Source organism: Barbatula barbatula, assembly GCF_947034865.1.
Source record: "Barbatula barbatula genome assembly, chromosome: 22".
In the NCBI taxonomy this organism is placed as follows: Eukaryota; Metazoa; Chordata; class Actinopteri; order Cypriniformes; family Nemacheilidae; genus Barbatula; species Barbatula barbatula.
The window spans coordinates 9,232,775-9,253,179 of NC_136785.1; the positions used below are offsets into that span (position 1 = coordinate 9,232,775).

A 20,405-nucleotide genomic window follows, 5' to 3' on the forward strand; every position below is an offset into this window, starting at 1 on the left:
TCAGAATATTAACTTTAATAAATGGATCACGTGTTATATTATTTATTCATATATAACATGCTTTGTAAATACATAAAAGAATACGCCTGATATGTTATTTAGGAGCATTTACCGTAATCATCTTTTGAAAGATATGCTGAAACTATTTGGTTTTATAGCCCTAAATGTTAAAAGCTCCAGGTCTTATTTTCTTTCTAATACTGGTTATTAATTGCTTATTTATTTAATTATTAACTAAATATACTCTCAATTTAACACGAGGGTCACATTTTCTGAAAACACAGTCTTTTTCTGTCTAAACAAGACATGGTGCACCATTTAGAGGGGCAAGTAAATGTGAGTGCAGTGCCACTCCAGGTCGTTAGGTGGCGCAGATGTACCAACCTAACAAAGTATACTTTGCCGAAAGACAATTTGGCATCGCTGAAGAAAACGTTCACGTGTTGTTATCGTAGCTCTGCGTTCATATTAGCAAACGAAATACATTAAAAATGCGGGTTAAAAAGAATAAAGAGAAGAAAAAAACAGTGACGGATGACCCTGTTAAGAATTTCGAGAAATGGAAAAAGAAGTATGTTGAAAAGAAGACGCGTGTCAAACAAGCGAGAAAACCGACCAGCAAGAAACGCCAATTTGAGACCGAGAGAGAAAATATACAGAAACTGGTGAAAAAATACTCAGAGGTGAGTTTGACGTTAGTATGTTTAACGCCATTTAATCGGTTCAAGGTGTTGGCATACGTGTGGGTCACCTGCTCAATCGATGCTTGAAATCTGATCGAGCTAAACCTAATCCTGACACTTTGAGGTTCCCCTGTTTTTTGTTGTGTGTATGGTCAGTAAACATGTAAACACCGGGTTTGACATCTTCTAAGACTTCTCTATCAATCTTTCTGTGAAGCCTTTGACATGATTAACTGGTGTTTTTATAGATCAACCCCAAAGAGGCTGTGAAGTTCTCTGATTTTCCTCTTTCAAGAAACACACTGAGAGGTGATCATTCTTTTTTGTTTGTCCTCTAGTTTATACATAATTGAAGCATGATTGTAATTTTAATAATTATATGAATTCTTTCATTAGGTCTTCTCGAAGCTCAGTATAGGCAGCCCACAGAGATTCAGAGGCAGACCATTGGCTTTGCTTTGCAAGGGAGAGATGTTCTTGGTGCTGCGAAGACGGGCTCTGGAAAGACCTTGGCTTTTCTCATCCCAGTAAGCAAAACATCAGTGGCTGTCATATAAAGCACTTTGAGCTTTACTGTGTACACTTCACGTACTTCTAACAAATGTGTTGTGTGATAAGAAGTGGCTGTATTTAAAATTGTAATTGTCTTCAGGTTTTGGAGTGCTTGTACCGTGAACAATGGAGCGCCGTGGACGGTCTGGGTGCTCTCGTCATCTCTCCAACACGAGAACTGGCCTACCAGACCTTTCAGGTGTTGAGGAAAATTGGGAAAAATCACGATTTTTCTGCTGGACTTGTAATCGGTGGCAAGGTGTGTCTCTGATATTTACTGCTTACTGTGGTTCTTGTGTGTATTGGTTGATTTGCAATTAAAGGGAGTTTTTTATTCTGTTTTAAATGGTCTTATTGCCACCACAGGATCTAAAAGACGAATCCGCGAAGATCCATCGCACAAATATAATTATCTGCACCCCAGGACGTCTTTTGCAGCACATGGATGAGACGTCCACATTTCATGCATCAAACCTGCACATGCTCGGTAAAAGAACAGCTTAAATTTAGGTTCCTTATCTGTCCACAGTACCAGTTTTAGTGAAATGTCCTGCTGACAAAACACTCTTATTTGACAGTTCTGGATGAAGCTGATAGGATTCTTGACATGGGATTTGCCGACACGCTCAATGCTATTGTGGAAAACCTCCCAAAAACACGTCAGACCCTTCTGTTCTCTGCCACTCAAACCAAATCTGTCAAAGATCTTGCCAGGCTGAGCCTGAAGAACCCAGAATATGTGTGGGTCCACGAGCAAGCCAAGTTTAGGTAAGATCAACAACATGTTTTTTATACTAGTTTATTAAAACCAGTATAAGGCTCAGAAGGTAAAGTATTTGTACATGCATATCTTATAAAGTGATCTTCTCTGCAGTACCCCTGCTACTCTGGAACAGAACTACATGGTGTGTGAGCTGCACCAGAAGGTCGACATGCTCTTCTCATTTATGAGAAGTCACCTTCACAAGAAGATCATCGTCTTTTTTGCTTGCTGTAAAGAGGTAACTGAGGAAAATGCTGTTATGTTGCACAGTTTCTGAAAGAACATACAGCGTCCAAGCATTCATTACAAATGATCAGCATAACAGTTTAAGTGACAACAAGATGCAAGTAGTGTATATAACACAATTTTGAAAAATCTGATGAGTCATATTTCCAGCATTTGCTGACTTGCATTCTTGCTCATCTGCAGGTTCAGTATCTGTTCCGGATATTCTGTCGGTTGCGTCCGGGTATCTCAGTACTCGCTCTGCACGGCAGACAGCATCAGATGAAAAGGGTGGAGGTTTACAACGACTTTGTCCGCAAAACGGCCGCAGTCCTTTTTGCTACAGACATTGCTGCCAGGGGACTTGGTAATGCAGGCTCCTTACACGTACACATAAACAAGGATATATTTAAAGTTCAACTTTTAAAATTTGGATGTTTCTAGATTTCCCAGCAGTGAACTGGGTTCTGCAGTTTGACTGTCCGGAAGATGCAAACACATACATCCACAGAGTTGGAAGAACAGCCAGGTAATGCCGTTATTGTGCTTGTTTGTTTTCTGCTGTACCACTAGGTGGCACATTTGCTTTGTGCCTCATTGACTGATGGCAATGTCTGCATTGGCAGTCTTGGGACTTATGGAAGCAGTAATAGGTTAATAAGTTGTTTTTAAAGGCCTTCGATATGCCCTGAATGTTTTTTTTTGTAATTTCCCTTCCTTATTATTTACTTGTTTCACAGAATACCTGAAATCGTATTTAGTTGAATTCATTTGAGTTCACGTTCATCTCTGCAGTAACAGTATAGATTTGTTTTTTATACCCCCCGCCCATCTTGAAATGGAAAACAGAGTAATGTATTGTTAAATTTTTAGACTCAAGATTTGGCTTGTTACAGACTCACCTTGAGGGGCAGTTATAATGATCTGAAGCTACGGAAAAATGTCAAGTTCTTACTGCTTAAAGCAAGGCGACACACACCTGCTCTCCACCCAGCTGCCAGCCCTACTTTCTCTTTTTCTATGCTACGCTTATCCTTTCAGTGTGAAATCAATATTCTCAGTAATTCCCCTTCATAGATCACCACCCTCAGCAAAAAGCTCATGAGCTTTCACATGAGCTCTCAGAGAGCTGTTAATTTTTCTTGTGTGGAAGTACAGCTGTGAGTGTATTGCGGCAGACCCTCAGTCTTAGGGGAATGTGGTACTCCAAAGCAAAACATCTGTCATTATTTACTAATCCTCATGATGTTTCAACCCATATGCGGTTTTTACATTGAAATGATATGAAATTGGCTGAATTGTCCCTGTAACACATTTCTTACTTCTCTCTCTCTCTCTCTCTCTCTCTCTCTACAGATATAAGGAAGGAGGTGAAGCTCTTCTTGTTCTCTTGCCCTCAGAGGAGAAGGGCATGATCGCACAGCTTCAAGAGAAGAAAGTTCCCATTAACAAAATCCAGTGAGTGAATGTCTCCTGTGTGACTGTATAGGACCGTGATGTTGAAAATATAAAATGTGACCGGCCAATAGGGATTAGTTTGATCTCTGGCTTATTTGCATTTTTATTGGATGATTTATCAGTATTTTGCAAAGTGAACTGCATGAAGGTTCTCTGTTAAGAATGGGCAAAGTCTTGTTCATGCTGAGAATGCATGCTGAGTCCCCATCAAGGGCCTGTTATCATGTGATTATTGTGATCAATGATATCTGCAGCGAATGTGCCACTGAAATCAAAATCTCTCGCTGGCTGGGTTTATCTTTGCTAAAACATTGTCTCTATATATTATCTATGTATAACAAAAGAGTTGACACAGGCTGAAGTGACTAAAAACTTGTGTTTCCTGGTCAGCCAGCTATACAGAAAGATAGCTTTCATGATCTAGCATGAAAATTCACCCCCATTCATTAGGGATAAATCCCTGAAGTGCTCCAGGAATATAAACAAAATGTGAAAAAGGCCAAATTTATGAGAATGGTTATAATACCTCAATGTAATGTCATGTTTACTTATGTTTTAAGATCTAATTTTCAAATCTCAGCATCAAAAACATCGACACATATATATATATATATATATATATATATATATATATATATATTTAGGTTGAGCGCTTTAGTTTCACGGCTAGTGAAAACTGTTAACTAATCAATGGGCTGTCAGTCAATATTTAGTTTTGAGTTTTTTTAGGCTACTATAACATACTGATAATTTATCATCTTCGTAAAAGCACAAAGTGGCATAATGTTTATTTTTTTCTGTTAAGTTAAAAACTTGCATCAGAAAAAATAGGAAAATCAGATAATTGCTAAAAATGACTGAACACAGACTTTTGCTCAGATTTTGCCCAGATTTTCAGACATCTGCCAGTCAGCAGATTTGATCAGTTTCTATCTGAAACTTTCAAAAAGTCTGCTAGTGTATGTCTAAATGTGAAAAAGTCTTGTAGTGTATTCCAGCCATTTCAAGAGTAATGTGCATGAAATATATGTATTTTTGAAACAACAAAAATACCTGTATGCTGGGACAAATATCAGAATCAACCAATAGTTGTTTGTTAAAATGTATATTTAAAATCTATACTGGCCCCAAAATTCATATTCATCCATTCCTATTTAGGAGATGCCTCAAAGTCCCTTGAGTTTGCACTGACTGGTCTTGTTGTTTTGTAGGGCTGGGCGAAAAATCGACTAATCGTTTCTTTTAAATGAGGTCGAAAAAGCTGTGAATCTATTTTTTTACAAGCATATTTCCGTACACATTGGACATTCATTAACGTGAATGTTATTGCTACAACTATCCACTAGATGTCACTTTTCTTTTTTACAAAGAGGGGATGTTACAACAGGGAGCATATCCTTCACTTCATTAACATCGTGCATATCACCTTCACATAAAAGGCAGCGGTTCATATGATTGCAGCTCCTCTTTACAGCTAATGTTGTGCAATTATGTTTGTTATACTGTATCTTTAAATGTAAAAAACCCTGTTCTGTTTCAATATACCCAAGTGTGTTTAAAGTTTAATATACTGGTTTGAGGCTCTTCATTTTATTTTTTAATTCACCATTGTAATCCGATATTTACTGATCTTTTTTAGAAATATCTATAGGATCTGTATTAAATATATATTTATGGACCCTATTGTTTTGTCTTGCAGGGTGAATCCAGAAAAGTTGATATTTGTCCAGCAGAAGTTGGAGGCCTTCCTGGCCCAAGAGAAAGAGCAGAAGGAGCGAGCACAGAGGGTAAGAAGCAGATACGTTGACTTCCTGTGCAATTTCGCACAATTACGCTTGAAGTTATACTGTAACACAGGGGCTTTCAGTATAATCTGATTGTCTTCTTTACGCCCGGGGCTGAGATTTGTCAGCCTCATTACAGAGAAGAAGAGGAGTGTGAAATGAAGTCGTCAGATTTCTACCGTGAAACGCCTGCCTGTGCTCTCAGTAATGTGTTTTATCTGGGATACGTTTACAGATTTTATCCTCTGTAATGCCTTTTCTCTTCCTTTCTCTTTTCCCTTATTGGCAGTGTTTTGTGTCCTATCTCCGTTCTGTCTTTCTGATGAAGAACAAAGAAGTCTTTGATGTTTTTCAGCTCAAACTCCCAGAATATGCCATGTGAGTAGATGCTGTGAAGTTATGCCTAGCGCCAGTAGTTCTCTGTGTAAATATACCTGTGTGTTCGCTTGAAACAGCCTCATAGGTATTTTAAATAATGTATCTTTATGAAATTGAAAAACAGTCCACTGTCTGTTTTGAAAACGGACAGGTTGGCCTGTGCACGCTCATAGAGGATGTCCACATACTCATCATCTTTCTATTGTTTCCCATAATTTCCTGTCCATTATGATTACTATAAAAAAGTTGCCTTTGTCGTCTTTAAAGTCACAGTTAGTACAACGTATTAAACATTGGGTCTGTGTGGTGTCATCATGGTCAGGTCACTGGGTCTGGCGGTGGCACCAAGGGTCCGTTTCCTTAGTAATGCCCAGCAGCAGAGGAGCGGAGGAATGCAGAACAACAGCATCGCTGCAGGAGACGAGTCTGAAGATGAACTTAAGAGTTTCAAAACGCAACTCAAGGGAAAGCAAGCGGACTCTGAGCTTTTACAGTCTGAGGAGGATGATAGTGATGATGATGATGTTGATGAGGAGGCAGAAAAGCCTGCAGCTCTGCTGTGTGGCTCTGATGATGAAGAGGAGGATGATCAGAAAGATCTGGACTTGCTGACGGTTAAACGTAAAGATGTGTTCAGTGTCAACGAGGACAGCCAGACCAAAGAGGTAAACACATTTTAAAGTTGACCACAACTACGTGAACAATTATACAGCTGTGGAAAATTAAGAACCCGTTTCAAAGACCGTTTTCAGTTTTTTTATGTTTTTAGTTAAAATAGTATTTTTTTTTATTATGTGGACTACTAACAATATTTATTTCCAAATTTTAAATAAAAATATGATTTGTATTTGCACAACATGATCTATCTACAAATGCTGATTTAATGAACATTTGGAATGGTCTCTTAATCCATGGACATAAAGTAGCTGCCCCTCTCTTGGGATTATGATCTTCAGGGAAATATTTGAAGAGAGCTCCAAATATTTATGCGAGTCTTTCTTTAATGAAAAAAAGAAACTATTTAGTTCAATCTAAGTGAATGGTGACTCACTCTCTCTTTCTCTGTACTGGTCCTTTTGTGCTCCACAGTAGAAAACTAAAGGAGAATGTCTAGAATGTTAATGACGGAGTTTGTCATGCTGGCACAGTGCAAGGCCCCACTCTACTTAAAATGTTTGACTAAGGAGATTGCATGGCTGTATTTTGTATTAGTATATGCACATACTTTTGGCCATGTAGTGTAATTTGAATATACCTTTTACACCTTACCTTTGTTTACCTTACCACATTACCTCTGTAATAGAAGTAATGGAGAATACAGACATCTTTCATAGTACTTCTAAGGTCTCGAAGATTATTTCAGGACTGAACAGTTTCTGAACTCTGTGTGATGTTTTCACATGTTTCAGTATAAATGTATATATCGGAACAGTTAATTATGTAAGACTCTACTCAGTATACCTCAGAGGCAGAGCTGGCATGACTCCTGTGCAGGCTTGGCAAATTTAAGAGACGCGGACCTTTTGAGTCATGTCAAAAAGCTAATTTGTCTTGAGGCTGCAAAATCAAATAGTTCAGTCAGCGTTTGCCGATTCTTCTTCTTAAAATATTCCTCCATCGAAAACTTTAGAGTTAACCTTTTGTCTGAATGTTATTTTCTAAGACCAGATGCGATGAGCAAGTAACGTCTATTAGTATGCTGAATACTGCAATGGATGGAGATTTACAATGATGTGAAGTGAGATTGGGTGTTACAGTCACCTGATGGGTAAAGGAACCGTTCAACCAATAATGAAAATTCTGTCATCATTTATTATTTAGGAAAGATAACAGTTCTGGGATCATTTTGACTACCATTGTGATTTTCCGAATATTGTAGTCAATGATGGCCAAGCACTGTTTGGTTACAAGCATTCTTCCAGATATCTTTCTCTGTGTTCACCAGAACAATGAAATGTATAAAGATTTAGAACAACTCTGGGGCGAGTAAATGATTACAGAAATGACATTTTTGGGTGAACTGTCCATTTAAGATGTGTCTCCTGAAATCTTGTTTTACTATGTTGCTACGTGTTTAATATTGGCCTCAGTGTGTTGAAGTGACAGCTTGCTCGTAGCTATATAAAACTTATTCTCTTCTCGTTTTTTAGGAAACAACTGGTGAAGAAAGGAACAAGAAACTAAAAGAGTCCAAAGTCAAGGAAGCAAAGAAAATCCAGAAAAGAAACTTCAAGGTGAACACAAAGACGATCTTCACCGACCATGGCGAGGTATGTATTTTTCAGAGATGTTAATGGATTTGGGAGTCATAAATAGCTTGTTAGGATCTTGTTTAATGTAACTGAGTTCTGTTTGCAGGCTTTGCAACAGTGGCCTCCTCTGCAGAGAACCATGATCCCAAATGGAGAGGAGGAGGAAGATGATGATGAGGAGACGTCTGGTATCAACGTTGAGGCGGCCAAAGAACGGCTCCGCAAGGAAGACCAGGAGTTTGACAAGAAAGAGTACCGACGTAAAATCAAAGAGAAACATAGGGTGAGTTTGGTCATACTAAGATCTTCATGTTGGCAACAACTTTTCGCACTTCTGGCATCCATAGGCGTACCATCTTTCATACTCCTGTGTTGTTTCACATATAAAATAATTTGAAGCAAACTTGATTCATTGGTTTAAGCCCCAGGTGTTCAAATCAAAGTAATATTGAAGGAGCTGAGGGCAATGGGCAATCTAGAAGACGCTCTGGCCCTGTGGCTGGTGTTCTTGCAGGTTCAGGCAGATCGAAATAGCTGAGATGCCTGTGCAGGCAGCGTGGCTTGAAGCTCCAGGCGTCAGCGCTAGAGATTGGGCTCCTGACTTATTACTGTAGTTCTGGAAATTGGACAAGCTTTTAAAGGATTGCTCTCTGGCAAAATTACACCATTTACAGCGCTCCAGTGGAGAGCGTTTTCTCGTACATCCCTCATTTAATATGTGAAGCAGATCTTGTTTTTTCATTGATCAGAGAGGAAGCTGAAAATAAAAGTAGCACCGTGTTCCTTATGCTTCATTTTGGTGTCACATCTTCATTCTAGCTAACGCCTTAGCAGGAGAACATTTGTTAGCGCTGAAGCACTCAATGATTTGTCAAAAAAAGCTTTTTTCCATATGATACTGAAAGGCGCAAGGACCCCATCTTTTCTCTCAAAGTGTTTGTTAAGGCCTGGCGATGCTAACACGTTTTCGTTTTGTATCTGGTGCTGTCAGTGACATTGAGATGAGATTGACATCAGATGCACTGGTGCCTTTGTGTTTCATATATTCTACAGTAGTAGTCCAGTACAGCCCTCAGAGATTGACCAGCATTTATATACTTTCCCTTTTAAAACACTCAAGGCCTTTGCTCCATATGTCACATTTGCGAAGTCAGCAACTCCGTGTGACACAAATGTGTCTGTAAAGTTTAACTTTATACCCCCCCAGACTCTTCATATACCACTTTTAGATTATTTTAAATAGATTTTTTATACCAAAGGGACCTTGCGGACCTGTGACAGTATGGTAACCCATTTGTAGAGCACAGTTGCTAAAAGTATACTGTATTTATATATATATATATATATATTAAATACACTAAATACACATGCATACACAAACATCTGTGCATGTGGAAGTGAAACCACACACACATTCATATACTCTGTGTGTGTGTGTGTGTGTGTATGAAGAGTTTGGTTCCAAATTGAGATTTATTATTACTTTTTTATTATGTTATCATTTTTTTAATTGTGTCAGTTAGCTGTATTTTTTAGTTTTTATGGCTTAAATCAAAACAAACCAACTGCAGTTTGATTGTTATTAATTGGAATGCATTGGAGTTATCTAATTTGTGAAGCAAACTCTTCATATATATATATATATATATATATATAGCATTGATTAATTTACATTGTGATTTACCAGACTCTTTTATTCAAAGCGACTTACAGGGAGTTCAGGGAGCAATTAGTCATATGTCATTCAAGAGAAATTGTACAATAGGTGCTAATACAAAGTTACTAGTTTCAACAAAAGCTAGACCAATACCTGTTGAGAGAGAGAGAGAGGGTAATGTATTTTTCTCTTCTCATACGTCTGTCAAGTATTCACAGAAGAGATTCGTTTTAAGTAGATTTTTGTAGGTTGTGTGAGATGTGGAAGTTAGGAAGAATGTTCCACCAGGAAGGAGTTGTGAAGCAGAATGAGCGGGAATATACAATAAAACAATAATATAAATTAAATATAAAATGAATTGTTCTATGATTAGCCACTATTCAGAGCGATAACCAAACAGACTGCAAAGTTAAATTGATGTTCACCCAAAAATGATCATAAATGATGAATCATTTACTCACCCTCTTATTTCAAATCTTAATGACTTCCTTCCTTCCGCAGAACACAAAACATGATATTTTAAAGTATGTTGGTGACCGAACAACACTGGACCCCTTTCACTTTTATCATATGGACACAAAACCAATGCAAGTGAACGGGGTCCAGTTAACAACATTTTTGTGTTCTGCTGAGAAATAAAGTCATACAGGTTTGAAATGACAAGAGGGGTGAGTAAATGATGATAGAACTGTCATTTTAACGTCAGGCCAGGCATGCGTGTCTAGTGAAACGTCGATATTTCAACTACTTAAATAGAAGTGTTTGTTAGCTTCTGAAGCTTTTATTAATAGAGTTTATGGGGTTTCTTATGTATGCATCTGTCTGACTTTGATGTGTACAAATATCAGTGCCACAGGTCAATACATTCTCCAGGTAAAGAGATGTTTATTCCACAATTGGGATCGTTTGACATTTTTAAAGTAATGAAAAGCCAATGCAATGATTGTGATATTGGTTTCATTACAGCTCTTTGATTTTCATTCAACCTTCCACCTTATAATATTTCACTGCTGTAAGAAAACTGTGAGTCACCAGCAGTGTTTATAGTTGCGTTGTGCGGACTAAATAAAATACAGCGCAGCATTAAATAATGCTTTCTCTTTCCTTCCACTGTCTCATCGTTTCATGATGTGCTGCATGACTGTGTTTGATATGGCTGTATGACCAAATTTAGGTGCAGCTGTTAATTGTCTTTTTTCTCTTGTTCTGAACAGGAGAAACGGCTGAAGGAGAAGGCAGCTCGAATAGAGGCAAGCAAACAGCGTAAAGAGGTACGTGTACGAATGTAGACAGCCAAGACCTTGTGGTCAGTCCTCCAACATATTGTGCAGTTCTGCCTCAGACCGCGCAAGTTTTAGTCCTGGCTTGAGCTTCGTTGCAAATCTCTTTGCTGAATGCTAAAATATTACTAGTGAATACCAAATATATCTTAACAACAATAAATCTTTTTGCATATTTTTTTAATTATTTTTTTCCCAGCTGTCTGCAAACAGACAGACAACCCATTATTTATCTCAATGTTTGTGTATTTTTTGAAGCAAGTTTTTAAGATTTCAAAGATTTGACGTGAGACCTTTTCTTGTGGAATTTGTCACATCGAATCCGATTCCTCCGTCTCTGGTCTTTCCCTCGTGCAGACAGCACATCATTTCGACGCTGGCAGCTGTCATGTGTCTGTCCTCGCTGGGGGATTGTGCTCTGCGCATCCATATGGAAATGCAGCTGCCGGGCTTCTCTCATTTGTCATCTGATCAATGCAGCGGTCTGTCCGATAATGCTGGACTATTTATCACCTCCCTAACAATGAATCTCTGCACTCTTTCACTGTTCACTCATTGCTTTGTCTTAACTGCCCTACTGGTGGTCGATCTGTCTGTTGTTACGCATGGTCCGGATTAATTTAGAGAGCTATTGAATTGCTCTTTTGACAGCATGTGTTTATACAGATAGCAGTGCTGCTTCCTTTCCTGCCAGTTTTGGCCTTTTTTCAGTTACTGTTCTTCAGATGTTCAATGAGATAGATGGACCCTTCAGAGTCTTTTAACATTTGAACGTTTTTCATTTGTATGTGTCATTCTCTTTCATAGTGATATTACAATACATTGTACCTGCTGATTAATCGGTTGGCCATTTTGGTTTGATCAATAACAGAGTTCGCTTTACTGATCAGCAGAAGTGTTAGTTCTCTCGATTTTAAAGAAACAGTTCTCCCAAAAATATAAATTTTCACCCCAATTAACTTGCCCTTGAGTTGATACAAATCTATATTCATTTCTTTGTTTTGAAGATCTAGGAGAAAGATATTTAGAAGAATGCTTGTGACCAAACATTGACCACCATAGTAGGAAAAATTACAATTGTAGTCATAAGTGCCCCAGAACTATTTGCTTTCCTTCATTCTTCAAAATATATTTTTCCACAGAACAAATAAATTTTTGAAGCAATTTTTAGTCAATGGTGGCCAAGAGCTGTTTAGTTACAAGCTTTATTTTCCGAATATCTTTCAATGTATTTATCACAACAAAGAAATTTATACAGATTTGGAACAACTTGAGGGCATTTTTGGGTAAACCGTTCCTTTCATGAAACTCAACTTCTACCGACGAACCTGCAAAAGGGAAACATAGCAAATAGAAATACATGTTCATTTTTCTTTAACAAAGTATGCTAACATTCAATTTGAAAAATGCTAAATGAAAGCAGTTATGTAAATAAAATAGCAGCTGTTGGCCAGGTAGAAATCAAAGTCTGCAATGAAAATCCATATTGATAAACCACAAGCCTGTGACGCAGATGTTGCAAGAGCTCATTCATGTGTGCATACACACCACTGAGAGCAATGAATAATGCATTCTTTATAAAGAAATATGAACGGATTCAGTCAATGGCGAAATTATTCGCATTACCCTGCGGATATTTTGATTTAGACAGGCTGATTGATTCAAGGAGAAATGTAGATAATGGATATGCAAATGACCGTAAATGTTTGGACTGTTTTGAACAGCGAGCAAGAGTTGTTATTTGTGACACTAACATTCGAGTAAATACATGTCACCATACACATTCGCCCGCCATATTTAACAGTTACCACATATATGTGCTGTGATTTCTTGTGTAAATCTTCCCAAAGACTGTTTGGCCGTTGTGCTTTTCTCGCATTATTCAGTGCACATTCAGCATTGTTTGCTGGTCTGTCAGCTGAATTTCAAATGGATCTTGCAAAGCATGATTAGATTACAGCACTAATAGAAGCTCAGCTGTATGCAGAGTGTCCTACACCAGTCAGGATCCCATACAATTTATCTAAACACACATTTACATGGTTTAGAAATGTATAGTGCTGTAGATATGTGGAATTGCACAGTGTAAACATTATAGCGTTGTTTCCTTGTTAATGAAAGAAAAATATATCAAAGACAGCTGGACCAAAAGTTCATGATTCATTTTTTTCCAGGTGAGAGGAGAAAGTTGAAACACACACCACAGGGTGTACCTGAATCAAGAAACTTGCCTGAAGGAACATAGGTAGAGTAGGCTGATAAAGACGGTCATGGTTGGTCCTGGAAACTTTCTGTTTAAAAGAATATAAAGAACAGTGGTATAGATTTCTCACACATAGTTTTTGTAGCGTGAGAGATGGATGAGAGGACGGATGTTCTCTGATTATGTTGATGGAATGGCAGACTTTTCCTCACATAAAATACCTTTTGTTGAAGGGGTCAGATAACTTCTGTTTATGCCTTTTTTTAATAAATCCAATTGTTATGTTTTAGCAAGGTCTTGGAACCAAGGATGTGTTAAATACCTGGATAACGCTTTACCATTTACAAATTCTCACTTGCCAACTCATGTTTTTTATCCTGAGCTTCATAAGCAGCTGACGGAATTAAGTTTAGACCCACGCACAAAAACAAAATATTTAAGTATTGCAGATTATATTTAATATAATCTCAAAAGACACTTACTTTGCCACATTTTGGTGTTTAATGTTGTCTCTTAAGTCTCTTTCTACCAAAATATATGTAATGTCTTACATATAATATAATGTCTTCTCAACGGGGGCCCCAGCTGACTTTCAAGTGGGCCTCAAGATGAATTTTTTTATTTAAAAAGTAAAAACAAGATAGTTATTATTATTTTTTGGCCTTTTTTTATTTGGCCATTTTTTATGATGAATAATAATATTTCCATTTGCCAAACTCTAAAATATTCTTTTGGATAGAAATGTTGAGTTTTTGGAAGTGAAACGGGGACGTTTGAATCTTGTTGAATGCAATAGCGGCCTTGGACTCAAAATAGGTTGAGAACCTCTGAGCTAAGAGGAATGTTAAAACCGGAATGGCAGCTATCAGTAATGTGAAAATGAAGTCTTTGCCTTTTCCTTTTACAGAAGCAAAAGGAAGCTGCCGATGATGACTGTGACAATGACGACGATGATGATGGTGAGGAGGAGGAGGTTGTGGCCTATCTTTCGGGAGTTGAAGATGAATTCGACCCCAGCACACTACCTGACCCAGACAAAGTGCACGATTCAGATTCCTCAGATGGAGAACCCAGGTAAATGGACTTCTATTCTGAACAGCTGGATGACATCTGACTTTCTCAAAGGTCATGAAGCATCTTCAGCTCATGTACAGCAGCATCTGTGCTGCATCTCACACTTCACAATTCATCTCAATAAAATAGTTTTTCAGTAAGCTTGGAAGAGAAGGTGCAGGACTGAGATATCGATTCTCTGATATTTGAAGTTTCTCTGCTGTAGATCTAATTATGCACAGCTTAAAATTGAGTCCTTATATTTCGGTGTTGAACCAAATAACATATTTTTTCCTTCATTATTGCATTATGACATTGGGCCTTGCATTGTGCAGCACTGTAGTTTGTGGAAAAACCGTTAAAGCGGTAAATCAAGCCAATCAGCCTGGCACAGCTTCGCAAGACTGTAATTATTTTAAAATGAGGAATTGATTCTTCTGTTACTTAATTAGAGCCTCAGCTCTCCCCACGTGCATCGAGTTTGTAGAGTTCGATTAAGCTCGAGCGTGCTGATCCAATGTCCTTTTTTGTACTGAAGTTTGCTGCAGAATTGCCTCTTGGAGGTGGATTCTCTCTACAGGGGAAAATGATTCACGCTGATTCATTTCCCTTTGGCAGGGTTAAACAGGGATCCTTTCTCTGGCTGAAGATAATCTATAAAATGCATAATTACATCTAGATTTAAAGTGAGAGTAAGACCATATGTTACAGGGTTTTTTTCCGCTCCCTCCTTTTCATGCTCGTTTTTGTCTCCTCTTTTGTAAAACCCGTCACGTCCTGTTCTCTTTTGTTTCCTGCGGTCTGTGTTTCCGTCGGTCTGCTTGTACCTTGATGTCACTGGATTTCTGACACTCATTCATGTATGCAGACCGTAGGAACACACAGTAGAAGTCTCGCACATGAATACAAATTAGAATATTATCGCAATTATTACAGGTCTTACGGCCCTCGGCATCTGCCGCCAAATGACCTTCTCTGGTTTTAAAGGTCCAGTGTGTAATTTTTGGGATGATCTTTTAATAGAAACTTTATATTTTAAATTACATAGCTATGTCTTCAGAGGTGTATGAAGAGCTTACACAATGAAGTGTAATGTTTTTATTACCTTAGATGCCATGTTCTGTCAGCCGTCGTAGTGTTTCGAAAGGGAGGAGTGGGGTGAGCGGTTGGGTGCAATTCGAAACCTCGCCGCTAGATATTACTGACTGGACCTTTAACTGAACAGATTTAACAAATCAGAAATCATTTTAATAAGATTCTTGCAAAAGGTTTTAGGACAGCAGTATGGAGCTGTAAATGCTATTTAGTAACTGGTCTTGAAATTTTTTTACGTTACTATTTAATATACCTACATAAGCTTTTGATTCACCCCGCTCCTTTTCGGACATATTGTTATTATTGTATTAAAAAAATTAAGGTTCTTGTTTCTTTTGGTATGTTGTTATATATTTTATTTATCTTATTGTACGTGAATTTTTTTTTTTTATTAATTCAAAATATGAAGTATTTATCTTATTTTAATTTATTAAATATTTACAAATTTATATATAATTAAATATATATTTGTATAAAATATAATATGTTATTTTATATACATTAAATATATTTATTTATTGTATATAAATAACATTTTGTTATGTTTGACTTTGTAAAAAAAATAATAAGTGGTTAGAAAATAAGTCCGAACAGGGCAATATCTGCTCCGATTAATTCATACTTCTTTTTCAACATAGAAATCAGTTCAGAACATCATTTGTTTATAAATCTGGCTACACGTTTCGTTTTGCACATTCAGCGACCATTAACGTGATCGAAACGTCATGACAATCATTGAGTTCTGGTTTTTAAAAAAGCTTTGTTTGTAGGGTTGCAAACTGCAGCGAGTGATTTGTGTAGTGTGGTGTAGTGGTGCAGGTGATATCACACAGACAGCAGCGGTGGCTCTGATTAATGACTTTGTGCGGGGTGTTTACTGCATGGCTACACTTGCTGAATGCAGGAGAGACTCCAGCGCTGTGAATCTGATAAATCTCTCTTTCTTCCTCTACATCCGGCTCTCTCGCCCACTTTCTCTCCTGTCTCATATTAAAGGCTCTGTATTTGGGACTGAAGCCAGAGGTGTCACTAACCCTCAGCTCTTTCCTGTTTCACCTCCTGTCTGCCTTCTCTTCCTGTTTTGAACCATCCCTTCAATCTAATGATCCCATTGACCCAGTATGACCTCTGCCTTTACCGGTGCTTTGTGGCTGGAATATCAAGATCCTGAAATCTTTGGGAACATCTTTGTAAGCCTCCTGTTCCATTGTGTAGCCTTTTCAGAGACTTTGATTCCTCTGGTGTATTCGTAATGTGGAGCGATCTGTTCGTACTGATCCTGAATCTTTGAGCTGGTTGGAAACGGTCAACTGTGGATGTATGGAGAATGGTTTCCATTCTCACAGCAATGCTTATTTTGGATACGTTTATATATCACCTCATTGTTTTTTATAAATCATTTGTACAGAACAAAAAAATTATAAAGTAATTTTTCCTGCTATGGGAGTCAATGGGGGCAAGATGTGTTTAGTTATAGGTATTTCTCTGTGTTCATCAGAACAAGGAAATTTATCAATTTTTAACAACTCGAAGGTGAGTAAATGATGACAGAATTTTCATTTTTGGCTGAAGTATCCCTTTAAGTTTAATTGTGGATTTAGAGATACAAGATGACAGCGACAATATACAACTTCATTGGGACCAGCACCCCTGCATACAGTATCCAGTAACCACACAGGAATGATGTACAATCTTATCATTATTACAACCAAAAAGCAGACAGTTTAAAATTTAACTAGTATTTATCTCAGACGATCCATGTCTGATGTTTCGCATCTGAGCCTTAACTTTTTTTTTTTGTATCTCGCAGCGATGCATCAGTCCGTGGCAGGAAGAGAAGTTTCAGCGATGATAGCAGTGATGATGATGATGATGATGATGATGATGATGTACAGCAGAGACAAGTGGTCAGAAAGAAGCCCAGGCAGAAGTCTACAGTAACTCCTCTGGACACTGGCCTGTCGCTGGCTGAAGATGAAGAGCTTGTGTTGCATTTACTGGGCAGCCACAGCTAGTGCATACAAAAGCTGGACCATTTTCACAGCAAGCATGTTCCCACGATCCCACAAAGTTGAATTGGATGCGTGTTTATAGTGCTTGTATGTTGAGTTAATACATGACATAATTCCCTCTTTCCTAATAAATTTTATCCTGAATATGACTATGGTTCAGTGTATACCATATTTTATTGTCAATGGAATATAATTTCTCTACTCAGCACAGGAAATTAATTTTCATGTGGCGTCTTGCCAGACAGCCTCAAATTACCTAAAAACTTGTTTTGCAGTGAAGTAAAAAAAGCTGCTCAGCTCATGTCAATCTTGATGGAGAAACACCGTGAAGTCCCAGGTGCCGTCTAGAACCCATTACTGTTAAACTGTTCTCATTATTTCTGCTTTGAATATCGCCTTCCTGTCACATTGAAACACCACTTAATGTGTGATTTCAGTCTGAAATTGAAATGGAGGGATGATCTATAAAAGAACTTCTAGCTCTGCAATTATTGTCCCTTATTCAACTCAAATCTGGCCTGCCGAGTTGTCTGGTTATCTACATTCAGCCAGCTCATGTCAGGAAGAGGCTTGCATTGGGTATACATGAGACAACAAGCTATAATTGAACACCAGAATAACTTTGCATTGTACAACAGTGACCTTATCCTGTAGTCCTCTGTATTCACCGGGGTCCCTGTTTTTTTTAGATGCGCTTATGGCAGTTTCTCAAATTATCAGCACTATGCCATGAGACATAATCGTTTCTATTACTTATTTTAAGGTTCTTTCCCACCAGTGAATTTCTATTGACTCATTGCTTATATTAGACAGTTGCTGTTGGACATAGGAGCCCTTGATTATTTTTATGCAGTATCTTGTACATTCTGTAACTTTAAAAAATGAATATGCTTGGATTGTCATTCAGGATGGTATATGATGAATATGTTTACCCTTTGCTCAGTGAGGGATTGGGAATTAGCTTTAGGATGGTGGTATTTGGTATAACCTTTGCTCATACTGATATCAAACAGGATGAACAGATATTTTAGAGTGAGATAAACAAATACCACAGTAATGAATTCTGTCACGGGACAGGTAGAGAGAAGAACCCAAGCGCAGGCAGCAATAAGGGGTAACACGGATTTTAATGAAAAAACAAAAACCCACGAGGGGGTAAAATCCAGGGGATAACAAAGACAGCAAAAAACAAGAATGAAAACTCACAGAGGGTAACAAGAACAGGATACTACCGCTGGGACACAGCGTAGGGATAGAGCAAACAGTTTCCACGAGGTACAAGATTTACAAGAACAGGCAACATATACAACCAACGAGCAACAAGACAATAAACAAATGGGTATATATATAGGGAAACTAACAAAGGAGATAACGATGGGCAGGTATGGGTAATAAGACACAGGAGGAAAGCTATACTAGAAACGAGAGGGGCGGGGCCAAATGACGAGACAGGAGAGAACGCATATTATGTTCTGATTGACAATAATATGTTTCTCTCCACATAAAACACGTGGGTCTGACATGACTCTGCCCCTAGACCAGAAAATCAAGACAAGAGAAGGCAGAATCATGACAGAATTCACAATATTAATTCAATTGTGTTCCTAATGATTTCACTTCCTAAAGGATGATGTCATACGGGAAATCATTGTTTCGCTGCTGTCCTTCGGAAACCTTGTATCTCCATATTTCGTGATTTGTATTTTTTGCAGTAAATCATTACTTGTAATGTCCTGAAAAACGGCTAATTTGGACATCTGAGATTTTGGACGGACAGTGACAACATGTAACATTTTCAGAAAAGAAAGTGATATAATAGATAAGATGGAAAATTTAAAATAGCTGAAGGAATATTTCCACGAAAGTATGCTTTATTTGAGAAATTAAAATTTGGAAGAATGTGTTTTTTTGGTGCTTCAAAAACTTGTACCCCATTCAACAAAACTGGAAAGAGCCAAGATATTAAATCGAAATCACACTATGTTCAGTTAAATAGGGTGAGTATTATGAGGTTATTTGAATGAAACTGTGACATTCCTTTAATATTTCTACAAATTGATTATTTCTCATTTTAGAAGTTAAAATCGCACAGAATCCAGGCATCTCCAAACATAAGTAGTGAAACAATTTAAAATTCACAGTTAAAATTGTGGTTATCTTTGTATCTAACATATTAACCATGTAATTTACATTTAGCAGACGCAATTGGACGTAGTGGACATAAAAATAAACTGCACACACAGTATAACTTTCTTCACAGGAGGGCTCTGTGTAGTTTATTGATTCTTTCCAATTATCGTTTTGAAGCAACATCTGAAGGCAGGCCGTACTCTTGAGTGGTTGTGACGGTCATACCTTGATGTATTGTGTTTGTGTATGACTGGGTGCATAGATACTCTTTGTGTTCCGGGTTTGTGTGTGCAGAGTCATCCATCACAGACGTGTGTTTATTAGGAGCCTGCGTCCAGCCTGGAAAGCTATTTTCCTCACTGCTATTTCTCCCATCTAATGAATGTTTCAGCACTAAGGAGTGCTTCAGCCGTATATGTACAGCAGTGAGCTCCAAGAACTTAATGTGCATGCGTGTGTTGGTGTCTGCTCTTTAGATTTCTTGGTTTGCTAAACGAAGAAGGAGGGGTGTAGATTATATTACATTCACCCGATTTATGTAGAAGACATGAGATTAAATATTGAAGAAGATTGACCACTGTCTTTTATCATATACTTTAAGTAAATGGTGACTGGAGTCAATCAGTCCGTAACTTTTTGCCTTTTGTTTCATGAAAGCAAAAAAGTCACGGGTTTCCAACAGTGATGACAGACTTTTCATTTTTGGGTAATCTGTCCTTTTCAACCCAACGGAAGCCAAACCTAGTTGATTTCGAGCCAGCATGTGTCTGTTTTTTAAACAACTGTGGTTCTTGTGTTTCAGAGGTAGTTATATGGATTCGCTGCAGTGCCTTTTGGGAGAGGATGTGATGCGCCGTCTTGTACTTAGTGATGGGAAAGC

The 20,405-nt window shown here is 37.9% G+C and overlaps 1 protein-coding gene across 1 annotated transcript; it reads left to right on the plus strand.

The window, feature by feature from the left end:
* The first annotated feature begins 363 nt into the window (after positions 1-363).
* ddx10 (DEAD (Asp-Glu-Ala-Asp) box polypeptide 10) lies at positions 364-17,544 on the plus strand. The gene is made up of 18 exons (XM_079486620.1): positions 364-683; positions 932-992; positions 1,080-1,210; positions 1,336-1,494; positions 1,602-1,722; positions 1,814-2,003; positions 2,110-2,236; positions 2,428-2,590; positions 2,668-2,752; positions 3,580-3,681; positions 5,381-5,468; positions 5,755-5,843; positions 6,166-6,508; positions 7,994-8,113; positions 8,202-8,378; positions 10,967-11,023; positions 14,143-14,309; positions 17,194-17,544. Exons 1-18 carry the CDS (start codon positions 492-494, stop codon positions 17,396-17,398), a joined length of 2,577 nt encoding a protein of 858 aa, XP_079342746.1. The 5' UTR covers positions 364-491; the 3' UTR covers positions 17,399-17,544.
* Positions 17,545-20,405: the final 2,861 nt, after the last annotated feature.